The sequence below is a fragment of the Elephas maximus genome, chromosome 19, assembly GCF_024166365.1.
Source record: "Elephas maximus indicus isolate mEleMax1 chromosome 19, mEleMax1 primary haplotype, whole genome shotgun sequence".
NCBI classification, from domain to species: Eukaryota; Metazoa; Chordata; class Mammalia; order Proboscidea; family Elephantidae; genus Elephas; species Elephas maximus.
The window spans coordinates 46335628-46359806 of record NC_064837.1 but is presented as its reverse complement, the minus strand read 5'-3'; the positions used below and the strand labels follow the sequence as shown (position 1 = coordinate 46359806).

General features: G+C 47.8%; 1 protein-coding gene across 1 annotated transcript; it reads left to right on the top strand.

Annotated features, from left to right (window-relative positions):
- The first annotated feature begins 59 nt into the window (after positions 1-59).
- PIP4K2B (phosphatidylinositol-5-phosphate 4-kinase type 2 beta) lies at positions 60-22915 on the top strand. The gene is made up of 10 exons (XM_049860128.1): positions 60-344; positions 10565-10662; positions 12865-12961; positions 15480-15632; positions 17061-17207; positions 19111-19149; positions 19697-19810; positions 21291-21549; positions 22019-22122; positions 22758-22915. Exons 1-10 carry the CDS (start codon positions 186-188, stop codon positions 22836-22838), a joined length of 1251 nt encoding a protein of 416 aa, XP_049716085.1. The 5' UTR covers positions 60-185; the 3' UTR covers positions 22839-22915.
- Positions 22916-24179: the final 1264 nt, after the last annotated feature.

Sequence of the window (24179 nt, the reverse complement as noted above, 5' to 3'; positions counted from 1 at the left end):
GGAGGGGCGGAGCGTGGGGCGGACGGAACCACCGGGGCGGGGTGGGGAGGTAACGGGACGGGCGCGACCATGGCGCGGTGAGAGAGCGGGGGTGGGGATCGGTCCGGGGGAGGCCTGGGGCCGCTAGGTTGTGCGCGGTCTCCGCCGCCCCCCCTTTCGCCGCCGCCGCCGCCGCCGCCCCGGGCATGTCGTCCAACTGCACCAGCACCACGGCGGTGGCGGTGGCGCCGCTGAGCGCCAGCAAGACCAAGACCAAGAAGAAGCATTTCGTGTGCCAGAAAGTGAAGCTATTCCGAGCCAGCGAGCCGATCCTCAGCGTCCTGATGTGGGGGGTGAACCACACGGTAACCAGCTCCCCCGCGCGCGCCCCTCCGAGCGCTGCCCCGCGCGCTCCCACGCCCCCTGCAGCCCTGGGCCCTCGCCCCGCGGGCCGTGCCAGTGACGGCTGCAACCCTTTGCAAAGCCGCTTGCACGCCCACCCCACCCTTGCACGTCGTCCCGGCCGAGTGTGCATTCCCCGCGCGCCACGCGAGGCCTGGTGTCTCCGTGGTACGCGGTCGCCTCCTCCCCCGCCCTCCAGACCCTCTTGCTTCCTGCGTCTGGTATCCTCGCTTCGGGCAGCCCCTGAAGTGCAGGGGGAAGGCCTGGGTGCGGTGGAATAGCTTTCATCCCCGTGCCCTCTCTTCTCCGCTCACCCTGTTTGCTGCACTGTTTGCTCTCTTGTTCCTTATAACAGCCTGCTAGCTCACTGTCCAGTGAATGAGGCTGGTGGCATTGGCCTCCCTGAATATTCCTCTATTTCTGGTCATTTTGGTTAGTGTGGCTGCAAAGTTTCCCACCCTCCAGGCCTCCTTACCCCCGACTGTGGATATTCTCCCTGGATTTCCTTTTTTTCTTCTTCTTGAACAAGATAGTTGTACCAGTTGGAGAAGCACAGGCTTCCTTGACTGCTCCTCCTAACCACAGACACTTTATCAGAGTCTCCCTGGGTTAAGGAGAAGAGGGAATGTAACCATTTCAGAGAAGGGGAGGCCTGATTATAAGGACTATTCATAGGAGAAATAATGTGTCTTCCTGTGTTCTCCTATGGTGTTTGCCTCAAAGACTTTGACTTCCCATTTGTTGAACTCTATTTCGTGTGGTCCTGAAGGGGTGATAATGGGTAGTAATTAAGATGAGTGAGAGGTTCCCTGGATCCTTGGAATGCTTTGGGATTGTCCAGCAGCCCCTGCCAGGAAGTCGGAATTCCAGCACAGTGTTTGAGCTGGATGACTTTGTTCACGTGCTGTTTGTTTAGGATCCTTCTTTCTCTTCCAACCACTTGTGCCTTGCTTCTGCCCATTTCATTGTCTGAGAGTCCCTACACCAGAAATGAGCAGAGGAAGTAAAAGGACCTGAAAATACAACTTCACCAAAAAAGTTTGGAGTGAGGAAGATGAACCTAATGGCTTTGAGTGGCTTGAGTTTTCCATGGATTTTAGCCTCCCCTGACTTTTCTGAACACTTGAAATTGCCCACAAGACCAAATCAATGGCAAGGAGCCCAGGGCCAGCAAGACTTTTCACTTAGCTTTGGTAGACATACCTTTGGCTGGATATCGGTGTACCATAATCTGAGAGAGCTTTTAGGTCTTTACATCTAATGTAGAAAAGCACACATGAAGCCTTTGTTGGTTTCTTGATCATGGGCTTTTTACTGTTTTCAGTGTCATCACTAGGGTTAGTGAGGGTCTTGGCCAAGGTAGGGAATACCACTCATGTAAGCCCCAGGCCTGTAGGAGCTGCTTTGGACCACTAGTCCAACAGAATTTGCTCTTCCTGCTTCCTCTTGCCTCAAGGGTCATCAGACAATTTTGCAAAGAAAACCGGGTCATCAGAATATGAACTCTGTGTCCCTGCCTGGAAGTCAGTCCATGATTTTGTTCTGCAGTCTGCTTCTCACTAGAAGGCATCCTGTCTGTATAGTGAACTGACTGGTTGGAGAGTCAGGAGTGGTGCAGCTAGCTGGAAGGGACCATGGGTCCCTTGTTTTACACGTGAAGAGATGACAGCCCCAGGTAGAGGATTAACTTGTTTGTAGTCACATCCAAAGATGCAGCTCTTTGTCCAGCACTGTGGGGCTGTGTTCACCAATGGTGGTGTTGAGTGGCAAGCCTCATTTTCTTTGGCTCCACTTCCCTGTCCCACCTCTCAGTCAAGTCCCAAGACAGATGGGAATTATGGCCTTAGTAGAGAACCTGAATGTATGTTCCCGTGTGTGAGCCTGTGCATGCCAGTTCCTGGGAGTGTGTGGTGCCTGCTCTCCTGATAGGCAAGCAGTGGACCTGCCCAGGTGTGGGCATCAGATGGAAGCCTCTGCCTGAGAGATGGATGGGAATCTGTGATTCCGGCTCTTGTCATGGCTTATTGGATGAGACGTTCATCTTCTTTTTTAAGTTTGTTTGAGGGCTAGCTGCAAAAGCATTGACTTGAAGCAGGACCCATGCTTCTGGGCATAATGAGCCAGTGCCTCAGGGGAAATGCACAGAGTACCACTGCCCTAGACAGGCTGAGCTTTGGAGGGCAGTTTGTCCCAAGTTTTATTGCTTCATTTTGGTCTGCAATAAGATCTAGTACTTCGATGTCCCCATCTGGGAAGTGGAGACATCTCCCCAGAAGAAGAGTGTAAAATCTTGCAACTTTTAGGGAGTCATGACCACTCTGTTCTTGGTGGATTGCTACCGTTCCTTGGGGGTTACTTTCCCTCAAATGCCCACTGTTGTTAACTTTTTGAAATTTAAGAAGGTTTCAGATATCACCTTTTCTTTGATCTTTTTAGTTTCTTACCCATTTAGGGATTTGGCTGTGGTTGTTGTTTTTAGGTGCTGTCAAGTTGATTTCAACTCATAGTGACTCCATGTGACAAAGTAGACTGCCCCATAGGATTTTCTTGGCTGCAGTCTTTGCAGAAACAGATTGCCAGGTCTTTCTCCCACAGAACTGCTGGGTGGGTTTGAACCGCCAACCTTTCGGTTAGCAGCCAGGTACTTAACCATCTGCACCATGAGGGCTTCTTCAGACCCTGGTAGTCTATGGCTAATGGTGTATGTGTTTTGAAAAATATGTGGATATATCCTTACCTGCAGCAAAGGCCAGCTACTTGTTCATGAGGTAGTTATTTTACTTCTAGGTGGAAAAAAAGAAGCATTTGAGCTCAGTGTTGTCCTAAGAGCCCCTTTTGTGGACAACAGATGTAGTCCATGGACTTCGTGGAGGAAGCACCCCAATAACCAAACTCGTTGCCGTCAAGTTGATTCCGACTCATACTGACCCTATGGGACAAAGTAGAACTGCCCCATAGGGTTTCCAAGGAGCAGCTGGTAGATTCCAACTGCCAGTCTTTTAGTTAGCAGCTGAGCTCTTAACCACTGCCTGCACCACCAGGGCTCCTGTGGAGGAGGAATGTGTAGGAAACTAGGAAAGAAATCAGAATGCTTTGAACCTGTCATGGGAGAGCTTGTAAAGAGAGAAAACTGCCATTCTAGGTAATGAAATACAGTTCAGAGGATCTGGAGTTAGGGAAGAGATGGCCTTAGAGAGGAGAATGGAGACTAGGGATGACAGACCAGGCTTGATACCTGTGGGCCATTTTAGGAGCAGTCGATGGTAACTCTATGTTTAACCATCTGAGGAACTGCCAGGCTGTCTTTCAAAGCGGAAGTACCATTTTACATTTCCACCAGCAGTGTATGAGGGTTCTGTTTTCTCCACATCCTCACCAACACTTATTACCCAGTGCCGTCAAGATGATTCCGACTCATAGCTACTGTCTGTCTATTTTATTATGGCCATGAGTTAGAATGGGCTTGGCAGCTGGCCAAGTGGTTGTGAAGTGGTATCTCATTGTGATTTTGATTTGCATTTCCCTGATAGCTGGTAGTGTTGAGAATCTTTTCATGTGCTTATTGGCCATTTGTATATTTTCCTTGGAGAATTGTCTATTCAAATCCTTTGCCCATTTTTAATTGGGTTATTTACCTTATTATTATTGAATTTTAACTGTTCTTTGTATGTTCTAGATACAAGTCCCTTATCAGATATATAATTTCCAAATATTTTATCCCATTCTGTGGATGTCTTTTTTACTTTCTTGATGGTATCTTTGGAAGCATAAAAGTTTTTAATTTTGATCAAGTCCCATTTACCTATTTTTTTCTTTTGTCACTTAACGCTTTTCGTGTCGTATCTGAGAAGGTTCTGCCTAACCCAAGATTGTGAAGATTTACTCCTACGTTTTCATCTAAGAGTTTTATAGTTGTAGCTTTTATATTTAGGTCTGTAATCCATTTTGAGTTAATTTTTGTGTATGGTGTGAGGACCAAATTCATTCTTAAATCTTCTTCCAAATCCTCTCCTACGTTCCGCCCCCATTCTGTCCATTTTTTTTTACTTAAGGCAGACCCAGAACTTCCTTACCTACCTCTTTCTCTTGCTCTGCTGCTTGAAGAATCTTTAGTAAATATTGCTGTTCTAGTAAGGCCGATGGATAAATTTGTCCTTCAGCAGGCCTTCCTATCTCTCAGAGAACAATGGGACTCAGACAGGAGGAGAAGGAAAACCAAGGTGTAAAAAGGAGGAATACACACGGGGTGGATTTGTTGGCACCTGTGGCTTTCTGTTCTTTCACTTTTCCCCTCTGGAAAAGTTTCAGGTCTTGGTTGGAGCTCCTTGGTCTCACGAGTGTATTTCCCATCATGTTTTCTGAGGGTAGCACGTGACCAATGATCACTAGTGGCGACCAGCCCGTGATGGAGCTGCTGCTGTCCGAAGCCCCGGACATGCCGGGAAGGCTGCATGTGCAGCCTGTGCTTTCTGGCTAACAGTTCCTGGGAAGGTCACACGGGGAAGTAGAGGCTTCTGGAATCAGATATTCACCAGACTAGAACTAGTGACTGACTTTTCATCTCCAGTAGGGTAGGCACAGAGTGAACTCTGCCCCTGTGTTGTTCCTCACTCAGCTTGTTTAGCCTCTTCATTATTCATGCCGATGATGCATGCAGTTAATCATGTGGATAATCCAAAAAGTACTTATGTGATACAGAAGACTTACCTGCCTGATACGTTGTGCTTAGCCTGATATTCCAACGAGTTTACATTCCACAAGTGCACTTCTGTTGAAGGTGAAAGAGATTGGCCCAGAAAAGTGCTAGATAATAAAGGAAAGGCAAATCTTCCAGCCACGACCTTTCATGCTTCAGAACTTTTAGTCACTCCTATTTGTTTACCACACAAAGCCCATTCTTCACTTCTTCCCATTTAAGACTCTACAGCCTCATAGATGACTTTTCTTCTTGCCCTCTCCTCCAGACCATGAGCCTTGGCACACTCACAGCAGCTTTGCTGTCTCTTTTCTTTGTTTATCCTAGTGTGTTATTTGTCCTTTGATCCCCAGCTTCCTCCTTTTTTTCCATCCACCCCCCCATCCAGCTTTTATTGAGCAGCTACTTTGTGCCAGTCATTGTCATTGTGCTAGAGACATAAAAATAGGTATGATAGAGTCTCTTCCTTCTGGGGACTCACCACCTAGTGGAGAAGTCAGATAATATAAATAAGTCATTACCCAAGTGAAGATGATACTTGAAAGTAAAGCTGTGTAATGTAAAAATGTGTAATTAATTCAACCTGCAAGAGATAGGGACACTCTTACAGAGGTGTGTCATTCAGCCAGGTCTTAGATGATTCTCTTAGTTTTTCTCTTTTATTCCTGCTGCCACACTCTATCACCTGGACTATTGTAATGGCTCCATAAATGATATCTTTGCCCCTTCCAATCCTTGCTGGATTTTGATTGGTACAGAATTACCTTTCTGTATCACCCATCTGATCATGTGAATTCCCAGCTTAAAATTTGAGAGGGCTCCCCATTTCCTACATAGTCAAGTCCAAACTTCTCATACAGTAGACCAACCTAAATTCACATCCAGACTCTGCTACTTAGTAGTAGTGTGGTTTTGGAGTAGTAATTTTTTTTCTCTGAGCTTCGTTTTTATTTTCTATAAAATGGGCATGAGACTTTCCTTGCAGGATTATTAGGATAGAGGAAAAATGGAAAGCATGACCTCAGTCAGGGTAGCTATCCAGAGGAAGGGTTGCACAGCACGGGATAAAGAGCCAAAGTTTGGGCACCAGACAGGCCTGGGATCAAATCCTGGTTCTGCACATACTGAATGTGTGACCTCAGGCAAGGTACCCAGCTTCTCTGAACCTCTTTTGCAAAATCAGATTAATATAACTATTGTAAGTTTTAGAAATAATAGCACAGAATAGAATATACATAATACATATGATATATAATAATATACTATAAAGCATCGACCATTTAGAGGCAGTCAATAAATAGAAGTGGCTGTTATTTATTAATATTTATAATACGTGAGGCCATCTACCTATCTTTGCAGTATTACCTCCCTCCACTCCCCGTTAACCTCTGTCTTACCCTGCCATCCTCCCTCCCCCCAACACTAACCATTCCTAAAATGGGCATTATGCTTTTAAACTCTGAGACTTGATTCTGAACGTTTCTACAGCCTGGAATACCCTTCCCCACATCTGTTTGAGAGCTGCCATCCTAGGCCTTATTCATCTATATTTATCTGTAGTTTCCTCTAGCATCCAACTTGCTCACTCCCACACCCAGGCAGAAGCAATCATTTTTTAATCAGTTTTTCCACCTTCCTTTATATGGAAACTCAATTATAGTACTCATCACGTTGTACTGGAGTTATTTGTTGTCTGTTTTCCCAGCCAAATGTAGACTATGTCATTTTGTTGTTTCATTCCCAGCTTGTAGCACAGTACTGGCGTAAGATAAGGTCCTCATTACATTGAGTAGAAGTAAATTGAAGTTTGGCAGAGTAGGGCTTCGAACTGAACTGGTTCATTCCAGTTGAGCCCCTGCTGAGAATTTGCATTTCCACGCTATATATAATGAATCAGAATCTACATTTTAACAATGTGATTTTTTTTTTGAGGGGGTGAAAATCTTTATTTGCTTATATTTTAGGTATTGTTTTTACTTGGAAAACACACACGAAGTAAAAATTGACACAATCCCATCATTTTTTTTTTTTTTTTGGTGAAAAATTCTCCTCTCTACCCCTCCAGTTTCATCTTCTATAGGATCCCTATGAGTCGGAATTGACTCAATGGCAACAGGTCTTTTTTTTTTTGGTTTTATGGCAAGGGTTGGCAAACCACAGCCTGAAGGGCAAATTCAGCCCGCTGCATGTTTTTGTACAGCCCGTGAACTAAAAATGTTAATTGCATTTTTAAATAGTTGAAGAAAGGATGATCCTTATGTATAACAGATTTTGAGAACCACTGCTGTACTAGTGGTTCCCAGAGCTGGTCCCTAACCGGTAACAATCGCATCACCTAGGAACTTGTTAGAAGTGCTTGAACCATTTCAAGGCCCTGTGGCAGAGTCTGAGCGAGATCATGAAAGACCTTGAATGCCAGGCAAAGGAGTTAAAACTTTATGCTGAGCTTGGTGAGGAGCCATGAAAGAATTTTAAGCAGGAGTGCAACATGATCCTGTTGTAGATTCTTCCAGTGTCATTGGGTGCACTGTTTCTCGCTTGATGTGTGAGGCCCTTGGGAATCTGATGGACCATGCTAACCTTACCCTTCTTGGAAGCTCTGCTGTTGTCGATGTCTGTATCCCTGTATTCTCACTTACCTGTACACTGCTTTGACTTGGAGCTTCACTGTGTCATGGTTTGCCTCATGTCCCTGATAAGGGTGTAAGCCTCCTATTTCTTTTGTGTGTGTAACACTTTCCGCCTTGAGTCTTCCTCCTCCCATACACATACCTAACACAGAATAGAGCACATAGTAGGTATTTCAGTAAGTACTTGTTCAATTGAAATCAAATAGAGCTCTCTGGAGTTATAAAACACAACTAAAAAGCCATGCAGCTAAGCCCTAGAATGATCTCCATGTTGCCTAATAGAAATGAGGGATAAATTAATGAGTTTATCTAATTCAGATATGTATTTTCCAAGTGAGAAGTGTCCTGCCATTGGGCTGCATAATTAAGAATAGAGGTGAGATGAGCACTAAAAGCTGACCAACTTCCAGCCATTCACATTGTGCTGCACCAGGGCTTACAGAGGGTGAATGCAGAGGGCATTCCTGAATAGGCCCTGTTAGAACAATTCATTCTGGCAGTTGGCCCCTCTCAAGCTGGTGCTGTAGTGTCTTCTAGTTCCCCCAGTGGCAAGACATGACTTTGGTACCAAGTCTGGATTTTGGGCTAACCCAGAATGGGTTTGTAGCAGATACTATAACACTCCAGTATACAGCCTTACGCTTTGAGCCCTGAACCTCTTTGTCCCTATTTCCCTTTAACTCTCAGAGCTAGGCTTGATATGCCAGGAAAAAGGAAGTGGGACAGCTACAATGAATTATTTCTGTTGGCAGGGAAAGGAGGAAGTGGAATGGTTTCCTCCGTAGGCACCAATGTAACAATCAGGTTCTCTTGTGAGCACCCCCTGGAATGGGAACTGGCATGCTGACTTCCCCCACACCTTCCCCCCACCTTGCTTTTTCAGCTGTTGGGAGAGTTTGGCCAATGGAAAGCATCATAGCCCTGGATGTGGGAATATTTTAAATCAACTTTATTGAGAAATAGTTTACATCCAATAAAATGCACACATTTTAAGTGTACAGTTTGATGAGTTTTGACAAATGTATCCACCCATGTAACAATCACCCTAGTCAACATAAAGAACATTTCTGTCACCCTAGAATGTTCTCTGATGTCCCTTTACAATGATTTCCCCCACTCCAGCCCAACCCAGACAATCTCTTACTTGATTTCTCTTATGTAGATTCCTAGTCTGGAATTTCATACAAATGGAATCATATGATATATACTCTTTTGTCTGTGCCAGTCTGTTTTTGCCAGCACTTTGAGTCTCTGCCCCATTGCCAACTTATAATACCACCCACTGCCCCCCTTCCTACACACACACACACACACACACACTCCTGCCCCTTGCTTACACACACACACATACACACACACACACACACACACACACACACACACACACACATACTCCTACCCCTTCCTTAATTTCCCCATGAAGAAGGTATGGTTCTTCAAGCTCCATTACTACATTAACATGGATGTCCTCCATCCTCCCACATTTCTAAAGAAAAAAGGTTTGGAGCATAAAAGCGGCAGCAAATTAAATGCCGTTTCCCCCATTGATGCTCCTGGAGGAGTCCTAATGGCTCTAGGTTATTCCCTTTCTGCCACATGGGGCCTCACTGAGATAACAGGATTTGCAAGGAAAGTATTTGGGAGACACAAGGGTGTGCTCTCCTGCCCCCATCCATTAAGTCAGGGCTAAGATTTCCTTTCTAAATCCTGGATGCATTAGTGGCAACTGGGTTGAGGGTCAAATGTCAAATACTCTGCTGCTATGGGAGAGGACATCTGTGGCTAATCAGACCGCTAATTGGCTAAAATGGGGATGGGGAAGAGCAGGGTTCACCCTGTCAGCTCTGCACCAATGGGAAGCCAGCTCCCCGAAGGGAGATGAAAGACAATGAGGAGGTTTGTTTGCAGCCAGGGCAAGGCATGGTGCCCGACTCCCCCAGCTCAGCATACGGCAGGACATGAACGTCGAGAAGTGGCCCTGCTTGCATCAGGAGAGTCAGAGTGAGCCAGTGTCAGACGTCTACCTCTTCTCCCCACATCAAATTCAGTCCTTTACTTTGAAGATGAGAGTTACACACCCACACATACTATTCAGCCTTTTTTGCTGCCCCAAGCTGATTTCTTAAATGACCTGCAATTTGTATACAGACAGTCAGGGAGTCCTGGATTAATACCAACTTAGGTAGGGTGATGTTTATTCATCCGTTTATGACTCCATTTGATAATTTATTACTTGCCATATGCAAATCATGGTGCCAAGCACAGTAAACCCAGTGCCCTTCAGTCGATTCCGACTCATAGCGACCCTATAGGATGGAGTAGAACTGCCCCATAGAGCTTCCAAGGAGCACCTGGCGGATTCGAACTGCTGACCCTTTGGTTAGCGGCCGTAGCACTTAACCACTACGCCACCAAGCACAGTGGAGCTCCTCAAATCAGATCATCTTTGCTTTACGAAGATCAGAAATACAGTCTTGCCTGCTTTGTAGTCTAGAAGGGGTATGAGACTTACTAACTACAATATGAGGGAGGCTGTGAGGTGGCCAAAGAATGGATACAAACAATGCTTCAGGAGTTCCAAGATGGGAAAGAGCACTTATGGTCTAGAAAATTGTGGAAGGCTTCATGGAAGAGGTACCTTTTGAGCTGCACCTGATCAGGTAGGGAGAATTTAAATAGGTAGAGATGAGGTTGGGGACTTTCTTAAGAGACCAGCAGAAATAAAGACAAGGAGAGAATTTATGGATGTGTTTTTGGCATGATGGTGGCATTTATATTGTATCCCTCTTAAAAAAAAACGTCTCCCTGAGGCAAGCAGCCCCCTGGCTGAGAACCTCACATTCCTCTTGATTTGCAGATCAATGAGCTGAGCAATGTCCCTGTCCCTGTCATGCTAATGCCAGATGACTTCAAAGCCTACAGCAAGATCAAGGTGGACAATCATCTCTTCAATAAGTAAGTTGCCTGCTGAGTGGGCTTAGGTTTTGTGGGCAGTTCTTTCCCTCAGCCAGAGAGCTTCTTTAGCCCCCTCTGTGGTGGTGGTGGTAGGGGGTGCAAACAAGCACTTGGCAGGGTGTGAGAGCAACACACCTGGATCACAGAGCTGATGAACTGGCTGGGAGAATGGATTCGTTATGGGGCTCTATCCCTGGCTTTGTCTTGTCATCTCACTCCTTTATCAGCCTACCTTCAGTGTCCCTTGGGGCATGTGTCTGGGTCCAGTGTAGTTGATCTCGGGTCAGCTCAGGTAGAACAGAGCTGCCCAGGAGCTGAGGTATCTAGTATGAGGCTGGCAGCAGTGGTCTTATCTTGATCTCAGTCTGAGGCAGGAAGCTGCCAGGCATGTTCCTGGTTTGAGATGCAGCCAAGCTGCTATTTTCTCCAGGATGAACACCAGGCCAAGCCTGGTGCCCAAGTGCACTATCAAGAGTAACTTTGCCTGTTTGTGGTTTCTTGGCTGAACACCAGTGTCTGGAAGTTGTCTCAGACTTTGTTGTAGATGTTCTGGTAGCCATCTTACCTGGCACAGTTTGGGGGCCTGCTCTAGACCCTTTCTAGGCCTTGCTGTGGGTCACCTGAGGAATCATTTGCTGCTCATACCCTCCTCCTTTCTGCATTTGAATCCTGGTTCCACTCCCCATTGTCCCATTGTTACCACCTGTCACCCAACCATTCCCAGACTGTTAGCCTGGAGAAGCCTGATTCAAGAACATCTCTTAGCAGCTTCTCTCTGCCATAAAGATAGAAGCTGTCTACCTCTGTAGCTGCCACCTGCTAACTGGCCGCCCATGGAAGGAGAAGCAAACCTTGACTCAGAGGCAGGAAAGGAGGTTGTTCTGTCCAGAGGTCAGGGTTACAGAAGTGGGCGTTATGCCACTGCCACTTGCGGGATCCGGGGCCTCTTGTGAAGTTCCACCACGTTAACATCGTGGCCTAAAGCAGGCATGCAACCTCTGATTTACTTTTCCCTTTCTTTATTCCTTTTGTCCTTTCAACAAATGCTTTTTGCTATTTATTAGACTACAATGCTGTTTACTAGGAGACAATGGTAAATAAGGCAATTAGACGCCAGCCTTCATGAGAAGCCATTCCTTTTCATTTCCTTGAAGTCTATCATCCTAGGGCCAGAGGGACATATTTCTGAAAGTGAGTCCCTAACCAGAGTGGCAGTTGTAAAGATGAAGGACTTGGAGGAGCCGTCACTTCAAGGTGATTCCCTCCTATGAGTCTGCAGATTGGCTAAAGAGGTGAAAGAGTGGAGATTGGTGCCAGCACCCAGCAAACAAGGCTTTGTGAAAAGATGGGATCGCAGTCAATTGACTGAGGACCTTGTCAGTGTAAAACACCCTCTTCCTGTATCCCAGTGGAAGCCAAGGACAGGGCTTCTTGGATGTAACCATTGTCAGGATGTTTTGATAGGAATATCCCTGGAGGAGAGGGACCCTTTGATGAGAAAAGTCTTTTCTGTTAGCAACCAGGCTGGTATGAGCAGATGTTCATAGGCAGCCCCCTACCTGTAGCAAGTTATAGTGCTGTGGGGTGGGGGCTCACTTCCTGATGGGTAAGGCTTTTTTTTTCTTTAATGTAAATTTTATTGAATGCCAACATACACACATAGAAAAGTCCACAAATCATAAGTATACAACTGGATTAATTTTACAAAGTGAACATACACATACATAAACCAGTTGTCGTGAAGTTGGTTCTAATTCATGGTGACCCTGTGTGTGTCAAAGAACTGTGCTCCATAGAGTGTTCAGTGGCTGTGACCTTTCAAAAGTAGATCGCCTTTCTCCCAGTGTCGAAGAACTGTGCTCCATAGAGTGTTCAGTGGCTATGACCTTTCAAAAGTAGATCGCCTTTCTCCCGAGGAGCCTCTTGGTAGATTCAAACCACTAATTTTGTAGTTAGTAGCTGAGCGCTTAATGGTTTGTGCCACCCAGGACTCCAAAGTAAACACAGCAGGTGTAAATTTTTTAAAACTCTGACATGCTTCAGCAGCTCCTGGAGTGTTTGATAAAAATGTAGCTTGCCAGGATTTCTGGGGCCTAGAAACCTATGTTGTGGGCTTTTCAGATCCAGGTGATCTGTGGCCCATACCAAGAATTAGGATGAGCTAGGAGAGGTTCACAAAGACATTTCTCTGCTTTTCCCTAGGGAGAACCTCCCCAGTCGCTTTAAGTTTAAGGAGTACTGTCCCATGGTGTTCCGAAATCTCCGGGAGAGGTTTGGGATTGATGATCAGGACTATCAGGTATGGGGTGTCTTGGCAAAACCGGAGGGGCTAGGGAGTGGGATGGGGCCAGGAAGCCAGAGGACAGGTAGGAAGAAGAAGTATCTGCTGTTCTTGGGCCGTGCCTTCTTGTCACTGTCAGCTCCAGCCCCAGGGAGTCTTCCCCAGTACATGGTGGGCTTTCGGAGGGGCAGAGGCCTCAGAAGTGCCTCCTAGGCTAAGGCTCCTCTCTCTGGGAGGGCGAGCAGGGGGAGGGAGAGGGGCTGCGGAAGCCACTGCAATGTAGTCTGACATTCCCAGTCTAGGCTGAAGAACCTTCTCGTTCGTAGTTTGACTTAAAAGAGAGAAAATTGTTGCCAGCGAGAGATGAGGCCTCTTAAAGCAGATAAGACAGATTAGAAAAGGAAGACTTCAAGGGTAGTGTAACCCCTTGCCAGGTATGAGTGTCATCTCCTGAACTTGTCCCCTGTCCTGGTGGTAGGAGGTGGGGTAGGCATGCCAGAACAGCTGTCCCCTACTGGGGATGATGATGACATAAGACTCTGGGTTGATAGAGTCAGAGGCCATTGGTTTATTGAATGGGATCAATCCCAGTATTCTGGAAATTATAATCTCACTCATAGTTCGCGGTTTCTGTTACTTCTCCACTTAGCACCTCTTCTTGGACCTTCTTCCTCTGGTATATGGCTTGGTGGCAAAGGTGGGAGAGCTTTCCACTTCACCTGTATAGCACTAAGAAATATAGCTGACTTGCAGTTGTCTGTGGGAAAAAAGAAGTGCAGAGCCTAGAGAAATCTAAAATTGATGCCCGAATCTTTTTAAATACTGTAATTCCTCCCACACCACTCCCAGTAAGCCTTTGACAAAGTAGTTTACAAGAAGCAGAAGGGACCTGGGCTAAGAGTCTCCCTCCCTCTCTCCTCCACTCAGGAGGACCTACACGCAAAGGTATTTGTCCTTGTCCTGAAGATGGGAATGTGAGGAGACGAGAAGATACCAGGGGCTTGAACGATTAGGAATGTCTTTGTCTAAGAGATATTGGGAGGTCCCTCCAGTCTCCTCTGTAGGACCAAACCCTAAACTAGACCATGACCTGATTGAAGCCTGAGGTCTTCTGAAGACTTCTTGCCATTGTTGCAACCCCAGGTTGCTTGGACGTCTTCCTTTCTCCATGTTTACTTCCCTTCCACTTGCCAGTTTAACCATATCTTCTCAGTGCCCGCGCTCTGACTCTAATAGCTTGTGAGCAGATGACTGTGCTCAGCTCTTCAGTGGGGCAGGGGAGGATGGTGTTAAGGGAGGGGACACTGCTCTTGAGCCACCAGTGACTTAAAGAGTTAGAAAATGCTACCTGGAAGTAAGACAGGGCTAGAACTATACTTCTCAACTGGGCTTGCAGCATGTAAGTCTTACTGGTAGAAGGGCGAGGCTGGGACAGAGAGACACTCATTCACATTGCCTACTCAACATTCTTTTTGGGGAACACCGTGTTTGGGAAAAAGGGGCATGTTCCTTTAATTTAGTGCCTTTGTGAAGAACTCCCAGAGGCCCTCCCCACTTCAGACTTTAGTTTCCCCTGGGAAGGTAGTGCTTCCTCCTCCACCAGGTTTCATGAGGAGACATTAGGAGAAGGATTTAGAAAGAGCAGGATCCTAAGGAAGCAATGGGGAGAGGGCTTGGAGAGGAGGCATTTCTGTGAGCAGAGCTCCATGTGTGTTTTCTTGGGAGTGGGGACATCTGGGATCTCTCCCACTGCTTTGCCTCCCAAAGGTCTTCTCCTGGCGTCTGCGGGATGAACACATCCCTTTGGTTTACTCACACCTTCCCCCACCCTCCCTCTCGAGGCTTCTACTGCTCTCTGATCCTAATAGAAATGGAGCCTTGAGGAGGAGCAGGGACAGAACCAGAAAAGCTCCCCAGAACTGCCTCATAACCCTGCACTGACAAACCCCAGGCTGAGTTGAGGGGAAGGTATCTGCAGAGATGAGGCTCAACTTCCTTCTCCTTTTCCAGCATCAGGGCCTATATAGGGAAAAGAGATGTCTGTGTCTGTTGCTTCTTTTATGCTAGGTCTTTTAAGTACTCCCTAAGGTTCATCTTTGTCACCCAAGGGACTGGGGAAATCAGCCTCTCCTGCCTCCTTGTGTTCCAGATGAGGACGCTTAGGGGTGGAGATGTTAAATGGCTCACCGGGGTCATAGTGCATGTGAAGGTCAGGAATGGAATCCAGTCCCTTAACATCTTGGGCAGAGTTTTAGCTCGTAGGGCAGCTCCCTGGGATCAGAATGAAAGCAAACTGGTTCACATCCCAGTCTAGGATTAGGAGCATGTGGTAAAGAACAGCTCTTGCCACTCTCGAGGAAGACTTGTGGAGGGATGTGAACTTCCCATGAGAAAAAGGGTAGATGAGGTCCCATCTGAGAGTCCTGTCTCAGCACCATTGGTTTTAAAGCAATCCTGCCTGTAAGAGAAGACTCAGAATAAGTCAGCACCCTTGTTCCCCTCCCAAGACCAGTCTGCTTTTGTCTTGGTCCCTCAGAATTCAGTGACACGCAGCGCCCCCATCAACAGTGACAGCCAGGGCCGATGTGGCACGCGTTTCCTCACCACCTATGACCGGCGCTTTGTTATCAAGACTGTGTCAAGTGAGGATGTGGCTGAGATGCACAACATCCTAAAGAAATACCACCAGGTATGGTGAGTCCCAAGCCTGGGCAGTAGAGTGGACGGGCAGGAAAAGGGCGAAGAGAGCCCCAGATGGAGCTTCTTAGAGAGGGATTTGATTTTTCCTGATAACCAAGCAGTTGGCCTTCCCCTGGCATCTTATTTCTACGAGGTGAAATGCCTACCTTTCAAAAAAGGAGAAAGGAAACCACATTGCTGATTCAGCCCCAGCTGAACAGCTGTTCCCTTGTCAGAGTTGGGATGTTTTCACACTCTGGCACCTGCCTCATTCCTTCTAAAGGAGGTCCTGTCAGCTCGGCAGGTTCGCTTCTTTTCCCCTTACTTCTCTCCACTCATCTGGAACCCGTACAGGAGGAAAGCAGGCAGTGGTGTGGCACCATCTGAATGCCTGTTCTAAGCCTGCTCTGGGTCTTCAAAGAAAGCTGGCTCATTTCTGGGGCACCTGAGAAGTGGTGAGGGGAACTTCTGGTGTCTTGAGACTTACTGCGGAAAGCCCTGGCGCGTGGCATGGGTGGGAGCTTTTAGTGTGGAGCCATTCCATTTTCCCAGACTGCTGCATCACATCCTTGCCCCTGCGTCGCCTTGCTGCCTTTGGCTTGTCCATAGCAGACCCAGCAGGGGAGAAGAAAGGCCTGGATCAATTGATTTTCCTGTGGTCAAATCCTATTTCAAACAGAATCGTAGATGGAATCCCAATAATATGAAACCAGAGGGGCTCTGCACCACTTGCTCAGCTCACTTCTCACTCTGCCAGGCCAACTGGGGTGAAGGGGGTGGCTCTTACCCATTGTATCTCTGGGGAACCCCTGTGTTTCAGGCTGGGTTCTTTAGAGCAAAACCAATAAAGCGTGTATATATAAATAGAGAAATTTATTTTAAGGAAATGGCTCACACAGCTGTGGAGGCTGCTAAGTCCCAAATCTGTGGGTCAAGCATTAGGCTGGAGGCTTCTCCTGACTCACATGGTTACAGGGGCTCACAGACCCGAAATTGGTAGGTCAGGCAGAAGGCTGCTAGCTCACAGGGTTGCAGGAGCTGGTGAATCCCACAATCTGCAGGTCAGGCAGCAGGCTGCTGGCTTGTGTCCCAAGAACCAGAGGTCAGAGGATGACAAGATGGATGCAGGATCGAGAGTGAGCAAGCTTTGCCAGAATATCCATATATATTGGATGCAGACCACACCCTCAAGGAAATTCCCCTTATATCAGACCATGCAATGGAGGGTAATTACATAACACTGGGAATCACGGCCTACCCAAGTTGACACATAACTTTAACCGCTGTATCCTGTTATGCCATAGAACCCACTTTCAAAACCATTAGTCTAGAAGTTGGCATTTCAGGGAGCCAGGGAGTATTTTAGACGAGGGAGAGCCCGTCCATCCCAGGCACCTTCATGTGTTCCTTAGCGTTCCTTCTTCTCTTTCCGTTCTAGTTCATAGTGGAGTGTCATGGCAACACCCTTTTGCCACAGTTCCTGGGCATGTACCGCCTGACTGTGGACGGTGTGGAGACCTACATGGTAGTCACGAGGAACGTGTTCAGCCATCGGCTCACTGTACACCGCAAGTATGACCTCAAGGTAAAAGGCCTGGGGTTTCCCAGCTCTGTGACTTCCCTCCACCTGGGGTTTGCAGGGGCCACTACTCCAGCTCCCACATAATTGGGAGGGCCATAGTGTTGTTTTGGGATGGACAGGTGACTCTCGAGTTGATATGCCTATTTCCTGTGGACCAAAGGCTGTTTGAAGTCCAGATGATGGTGACAAGAGGTTACTTAAACCCTAAATGTACCATGTTTATGTAACAGTTACTGCACCTCAGCTCCTGTCAGAGGGATGAGCATGTGGAGGGCAGCAGTATGGGGCCAGGCTGTGCTGATGCATGCTGGCATCTGCCCAGGCCTCTGTCAACTGACAGCACAAGTGTGTTTCTGGGCACCAAGAAGGACACACTTTGACTTGTGAACCACGGCGCTCCATTGCCATTGAACTCAAGACCTGGCTTCTGAGCTGCTTTCCCCTCACTCTCTTCCCCCTTGTGTTCTGTGCTACAGCTGTGTTGGTTTCCTGTCTGTTGCTGCAGTGCTCCTGTTCCTTCTTCTCTTCCCCGAGATTTTCACACATGCTTGTTTTTTCTGCCTGGAATGTTTTCTTTCCCAGCCTTGCCCTTCTCCAAGCTACCTTCCCCATCCTCGCCTCCCTGTCATGTAATTACTTCCTACTAACCCTTCTGAGCTCAGCTCGAATATCATTTCTTCCAGGAGGTAGTCCCAGGCCATTGCCGCTCCCCAGTCCAGACCAGGTCCCCGTGTTATCCGCCGCCAGGCTGTCCTAGTTCCCTAGTGCTGCAGTAGCAGAAATGGCACAGATGGGGGGCTTTAACAAACAGAGATTTATTTTCTCACAGTTTAGGAGGCTAGAAGCCCGAATTCAGGGCACTGGCTCTGGGGGAAGGTCCTTGTCTCTTTTCAGCTTCCCTTGGTTCCTTGACGATCTTGATGTGGCATGTATCTTCCCCTCCTCCGCTTGTGCTTGCTTGCTTCTGTGTCTAATCTGCTCCTTTCGAATCTCAAAAGTGATTGGCTTAAGATACAACCTATACCAATATGGCCTCATTAACATAACAAAGAAAACCTTATTCCCAAATGAGATCACCCCTACATGTGTAGGGGTTAAGATTCCAACATATTTTGGGGGGACACAAACACAGGGTATCCAGTCTTCTTCCTTGTGTTGCTTACCAGTTGCCATCAAGTTGATTCTGACTCATAGTGACCCATGTATGTCAGAGTAGAACTGTGCTCCCTAGGGTTTTCAGTGGTTGATTTTTCAGAAGTAGATTGCCAGGCCTTTCTTCCAAGGCACCTCTGAGTAGACTTGAACCACCAACCTTTCAGTTAGCAGCCGAGCACATTGATTGTTTGCACCACCCAGGGACTCTCTTGTAATGCTTAGCACCTTTGTAATGAATTAATTGTGTGACTACTGTTTAATATCTGGCTCCCTTGTTAGAAGGAAGGTTCCCTAAGGACAGGGACAGTGTCTCCAGTGCAGTCCTGTTTCCTGAGCACCTAACATGTGTCTTGTACATAGTCAGAGTGCTCTCAGTGCTCTGTGATTGAGTAAATGGACAAGTTGCTGCCTCATGGCCCTTGTAGGAATCTAACCAGCCTGCTAACTTGACTAGCTGGCTCACCTCAAAGACTAGCATTTGTTTTCTCAATCAGTGGAATTTGCTTCAGCTACACTTTTCCTAGGAGCCCTGATGATGCAGTGGTTGAGTGCTACTGCTAACCCAAAGGTCCGCGGTTTGAACCCACCAGCCACTTCATGGTAGAAGGATGTGACAGTCTGTTTCTCTAAAGATTTACAGCCTTGGAAACCCTCTGGGGTGGTTCTACCCTGTCCCCTAAGAGTTGGAATTGACTCGATGGAAATGGGTTTACGTTGAGGCACTTCTCCTAATGGCTCTTATTCCTTTCAGGGTTCTACTGTTGCCAGAGAAGCAAGTGACAAGGAGAAGGTATGCTGGAATCTCTGCTGATCGTCTGGAATGGGTTGCTTGAAACCAGAAACACCTTCTGTTGGCCATTCTGTCGCTTCCCTACCTCAGCCCCTAGCCCAGCTCCCCCAGACATGTGACCTGTCACCATGAAATCCTCTGTCACCAAGCACCTTCCTGTCCTCATCCTATGCCTAGGCTTTGATTTCCAGCCGTTTACCTTTGCCCTCGCTAGGCTCTTCTTAGTGCTGAAGGGATGGTAGATAATTTCTATTTCATAGTCCATCTGAGTCAGCTGGTGGCTGCCTGAGCCCTGCATTAGTCCAGGCTCAGCAGGAAAGAAGCCTTTGGTCAGTCCACAGTGTCTGGTGTATGCCATGTATTTGCCTTCCTTGCCTCCCCAGAGCCTGGGACTGTAGCCTTCTGTGCTGAACCGTTGTTGATTTGGCAGGTTGAGCATCTGTGTGCTAAAGACCCTTCCCCTTCCTCCACCGTTGCCCCCAGCAGAAGACTCCCTGGGGTGAATGAGCCAGGCCTACCCAGGCTAACACTGCTATTGCTCTCCCAGGCCAAGGACTTGCCAACATTCAAAGACAATGACTTCCTTAACGAAGGGCAGAAGCTACATGTGGGAGAGGAGAGTAAAAAGAACTTCCTGGAGAAACTGAAACGGGATGTCGAGGTACTGACTAAGCGTCGTGTTCACTGTGGTTGGGCAGGGCCCCCTCTTGTACTCAGAGCAGGAGCCCCTTTAACCTTAAGAAAAATTGAATTCATTCCTTTCCAGAAGTGTGGACAAAACGAAGGGTTGTGATCTGGGCAGTGCGAGTACTTATTTGTGCCTAAAGCTAGTGCAAATGAGCATCCCATTTTAGGGACGCAGTTTGTGCCAGTAGAACCTTTGTAACTCAATTTGGGAAACTTTTTCCTCACTTCTATAATAATCCATCCCAAAGTCTTCAAATTCCCCTTCTAGCTCACCTTGTAGTGGTGTCCCTACAGTGGAGGGGTCATCAGACCATTGGAGCGGCAGGTCAACAGCCATTAAGATCAACTAACCAGGCCAGAGCATTGGTCCAAAATCCTGTTGTGAACCAGCCAGCCAGCCACTGTCAGCCATGTGCCAGGCGTTTGGCCCTGGACATAAACTAGTCAAGTTGGAGTACAGGTTGGCCATTTCAATCCAGTATCAGTCCCACACTCTTTGCTCTTCTCCAAGTCACGGAATCCCAAATGAAGGGACCTGAGACACCATGTGCTCACAGCACCCACTAGATAGCTGAGAACTCGGGGGCTCTGCAAGGGGAAGTCATACAGTGCCAGGAAGGGTCCAGCCTTCTCCCCCCGCCCCGCACAGCCTATTTTGACTTTCAAGGAAGGGCTTAAGAATGTTGGTTGGCTCTGGCTGTCATTCTTATGTGCTGTTCTGTATCCCCTCATTTTTATCCTGATTGATAAGGAAGCTGAATTGCATAGTTTTTCAAACTTTGACTGTGACCCTGGTAAGAAGTACAGTTTACCTTGCAACTCAATACACATACACATGTAACTGAAACACTATCTACCCTTCATGTGATGCACTTTGATATTTTCTTTTCTGTTCTATAATATTTACTAGAGGGTCGCTATGAGTCGGCACAGACTCGACAGCAGTAGGTTTATAGACTCAGCCAGTTCAGTTGGGTTTAGAACTCATAATGGGTTGAGATTCGTGTTTGAGAGACTGCTATGTTGCATCCATCTCTCCAGCCTCTTCTGCAGTGTAACACTCCATTATTTGTTTCCTCAGACTTTCCGTGGCTTCTCCTGATTCCAGGCCTTTATGGGCTGCTCTCTCTTCCTACCTCTACTCCTGACTTGTTCCTTCTCCTCTTCCTCCTCAACTCCTTTTCTTAGGGAGGCCTTTTCTCAGTGCCTATTGTAAAAAAAAAAAAAAAAAAAAAAAATTGTCATGTCCCATAGCTCCTTCCCTTGTTGAATAACTGTCTTTCCCATTAGACATTGAGCTCACTGAGGGCAGAGACTCTCGTGTCTTATTCTGTGTTGTATCTCAGAACTGTGTGTAGAACTGAGTGGAAAGGAATGTCCCTTCCCCCTTTCTAGGTGACACTCAGCTGTCCCACGTAACTTCTTTTCATCTTTCCTTCCCGCTCCTCCCCTAGTTCCTGGCCCAGCTGAAGATCATGGACTACAGCCTGCTGGTGGGCATTCATGACGTGGACCGGGCAGAGCAGGAAGAGATGGAGGTGGAAGAGCGGGCAGAGGATGAGGAGTGTGAGAATGATGGGGTGGGCAGCAACCTGCTCTGCTCCTATGGCACACCTCCGGATAGTCCTGGCAACCTCCTCAGCTTTCCCCGGTTCTTTGGCCCTGGGGAATTTGACCCCTCTGTTGATGTCTATGCCATGAAGAGCCATGAAAGTAAGTAGGAGCCTGTGCCTTCCCTAACCACCCTAGTCCCCATCCCACCTCCTTCAGGCCTATTTCTTTAACAGTGCCTTTGGGTGTCTGGTCTCTACCCATGGCTGAATTTGGCCTCATTCTACCTCCAGACTCCCTTATTGGGTCCCTACCAGTAACTCTCTTTTCTGGAGTTCCCTCCCCTCTTGGCCTGTCTTAGATGATGAGGCCTGGTAACTGCTATGGTTCATGGGATGGACAAAACCTTATATAAATGCTATCATATCAACCCCACAGGGTAGCTGTGAAGATCAAGTAAGAGCTTTGAAAGCTCCTGAGAAGGGCCCAGTTGGTCATTCCTTTTCTCGGATCCAGAATTACAGGGACGGATCTAGATTTCATATCTGAGGTGTAATGGGTGTGGCCCACACTACTTTCTGCCCTTCTCCTTGGCACCCCTTCCTCCTCTCCTGCTCCCCGCTCCCTCCAGGTGCCCCCAAGAAGGAGGTCTATTTCATGGCCATCATCGATATCCTCACACCGTATGATGCAAAGAAGAAAGCTGCACATGCTGCCAAAACCGTGAAACATGGGGTGAGCTCTCCTGTCTTTGTCCAGGGTGCCTCAGTCCTTCAGGCAGGCTGGTCCAGGTCTCCTGTCTAAGGAAACACTCCCCTCACCCCCTCCTCCCCAGGCAGAGAACAGGAAGAGCAGCCTGCCTGTGTCACTTTGTGTTATCTGCTGTCCTACACCCCACCCCCTCCCTGCCAGTGATATGCCCAACTTGTTTTTCCCCCAGTTCTCTGGCCCTTGGGGCCCTGAGCCCGCCAGCTCCTTTCCCCAGGGTTGCTAGGCACATTGTGCATCTTGTTGAGCGGCCAGTAATAGCTTTGTTTACGTGCCCACACTGCTCCTTGCAGGCCCGTTTCCCCATGGACTTCAGTCTAGGGTTCCTCAGACAGGGGTCCCCACAGAGATGCAGATCCTCCACCGCCTCCCCACTGCCTCTCCCCTACTTCTGTGGCTGCGGGCCTGGGGTTGTGAATCAGGCGAGTGAGGCCAGAGCAATTCTGAGACATGTGAACCACCTCCTGAGGTGTCCTGCCCAGGCTGGAGAGGAGTATTCAGTTCTTATGCCTACGCTGTGTGGCAGATACCCAGGCTTCTACCAGATGTTTCCTGACTGGGGCCAAGGAACTTGACCTGAATTGATCTCTTGTGTGTTACAGGCGGGGGCTGAGATCTCGACTGTGAACCCTGAGCAGTACTCCAAACGCTTCAACGAGTTCATGTCCAACATCCTGACGTAGTTATCTTCTACCTTCAGCCAGAGCCAGAGAGCTGAATGTGGGGTCGGGGATCGGGAGAGGGTGTATTTGTGCTAGATGAGAGGGTGGGGAGCCAGAGTGGGGGGAAGGGGAGGGCTTTAGCAGTGGGGCTGCAGCCTGGGACACTGAAAGAGACACTAGCTGGGGGGAGGGGGGCATGCTATTGTGTGCACATGCTCACAGGATGTAACTTTGCCTTCTGATCACCCTTGAATTTTTTTTTTTTTTTTTCCCTATTTGACCCAGCTTAAAAAGGATTCCCTTTTTATTACTAAGATACCTCGGGGCTAGAGATGGTTTTGTGGGTTTACTTGGGTTTTGTTTCTACAATTTTGTTGCTCCAGGTTTGCTATTTATAATGATGTGTGTCATCACCCTATATGCCCTTTCCACCCCTGCTCAGCTCAGTTCCTGTCAATTAAAGAGGCGCCCCACAGACCCAGCACCAAGGGCCCTCTCAGAGCAAAGTTCTCTCTGACGCTGGAGAGGAGAGGAGAGGAGGTCAGACATCTCAGCCCTGCTGCATTTGAACTTGTCTAGGTTAACGTTTTAATTTTATGGAGTATTGTGCACAACTTCCTCTACCTTTCCACCTTGGATACAAGTGAAATGTTATATTATTTCTCCATCTAAATGCTATCCTCCTGAAGGAACATTCTAGGTCCACATCAGGCATCTTGAATCAGAATCAGAGATCTCAGAGGAGAGCAAGTTCACCCACATGGGGTGGTAAAGGATGGGGAAGCTGCTGGCTTCTCGGACAGCTGGTTCTCAGAGAACCCCATGATCATCACCCAAGCCCCTGGGCTCTTGCGGCCCCTGGAGTTCAGATGTCCTCTCTCTAAAGTCAGACTCCCACTGGGTCAAGAAGAACTAGAAAGCACCTTGGATATAATAGGACGCTGGTGTGTTAATGGTGATTTCCCCTTGGGAAAATCCTGAAGCCGTTGGGTATCCATGAGGCCTGTGCCCTCCGTCCATTTACTTCCTCTGACCTCCTCCCAGGCACCCTCACTCGTGTGTGAGCTTTTAGCAGGGGCAGAGCTCTGACCACCCAGAGTGTCCTTTGCAGAGATACCTCCTCAAGCCCCATAGCTACCACATAAGACATCTGGCTCCCTGTGCCTATGGTTTGTCACCTGGATGGTTACAGAGTCCCGGAACTCCTAAGGTCAGCCAGTGAGGAGTGGTGTCCCTTCTCCTTGGGGGAGTGTAGCACCCAAGCCTGAAGTTGCTTCTGAGTCCCCAGGAAATCCAGTCTAAAGGTTTGATGTGGGGTTTGACTTGGCCCCAGACTTTCAGCAGGTTTGCTACCCACTGGCT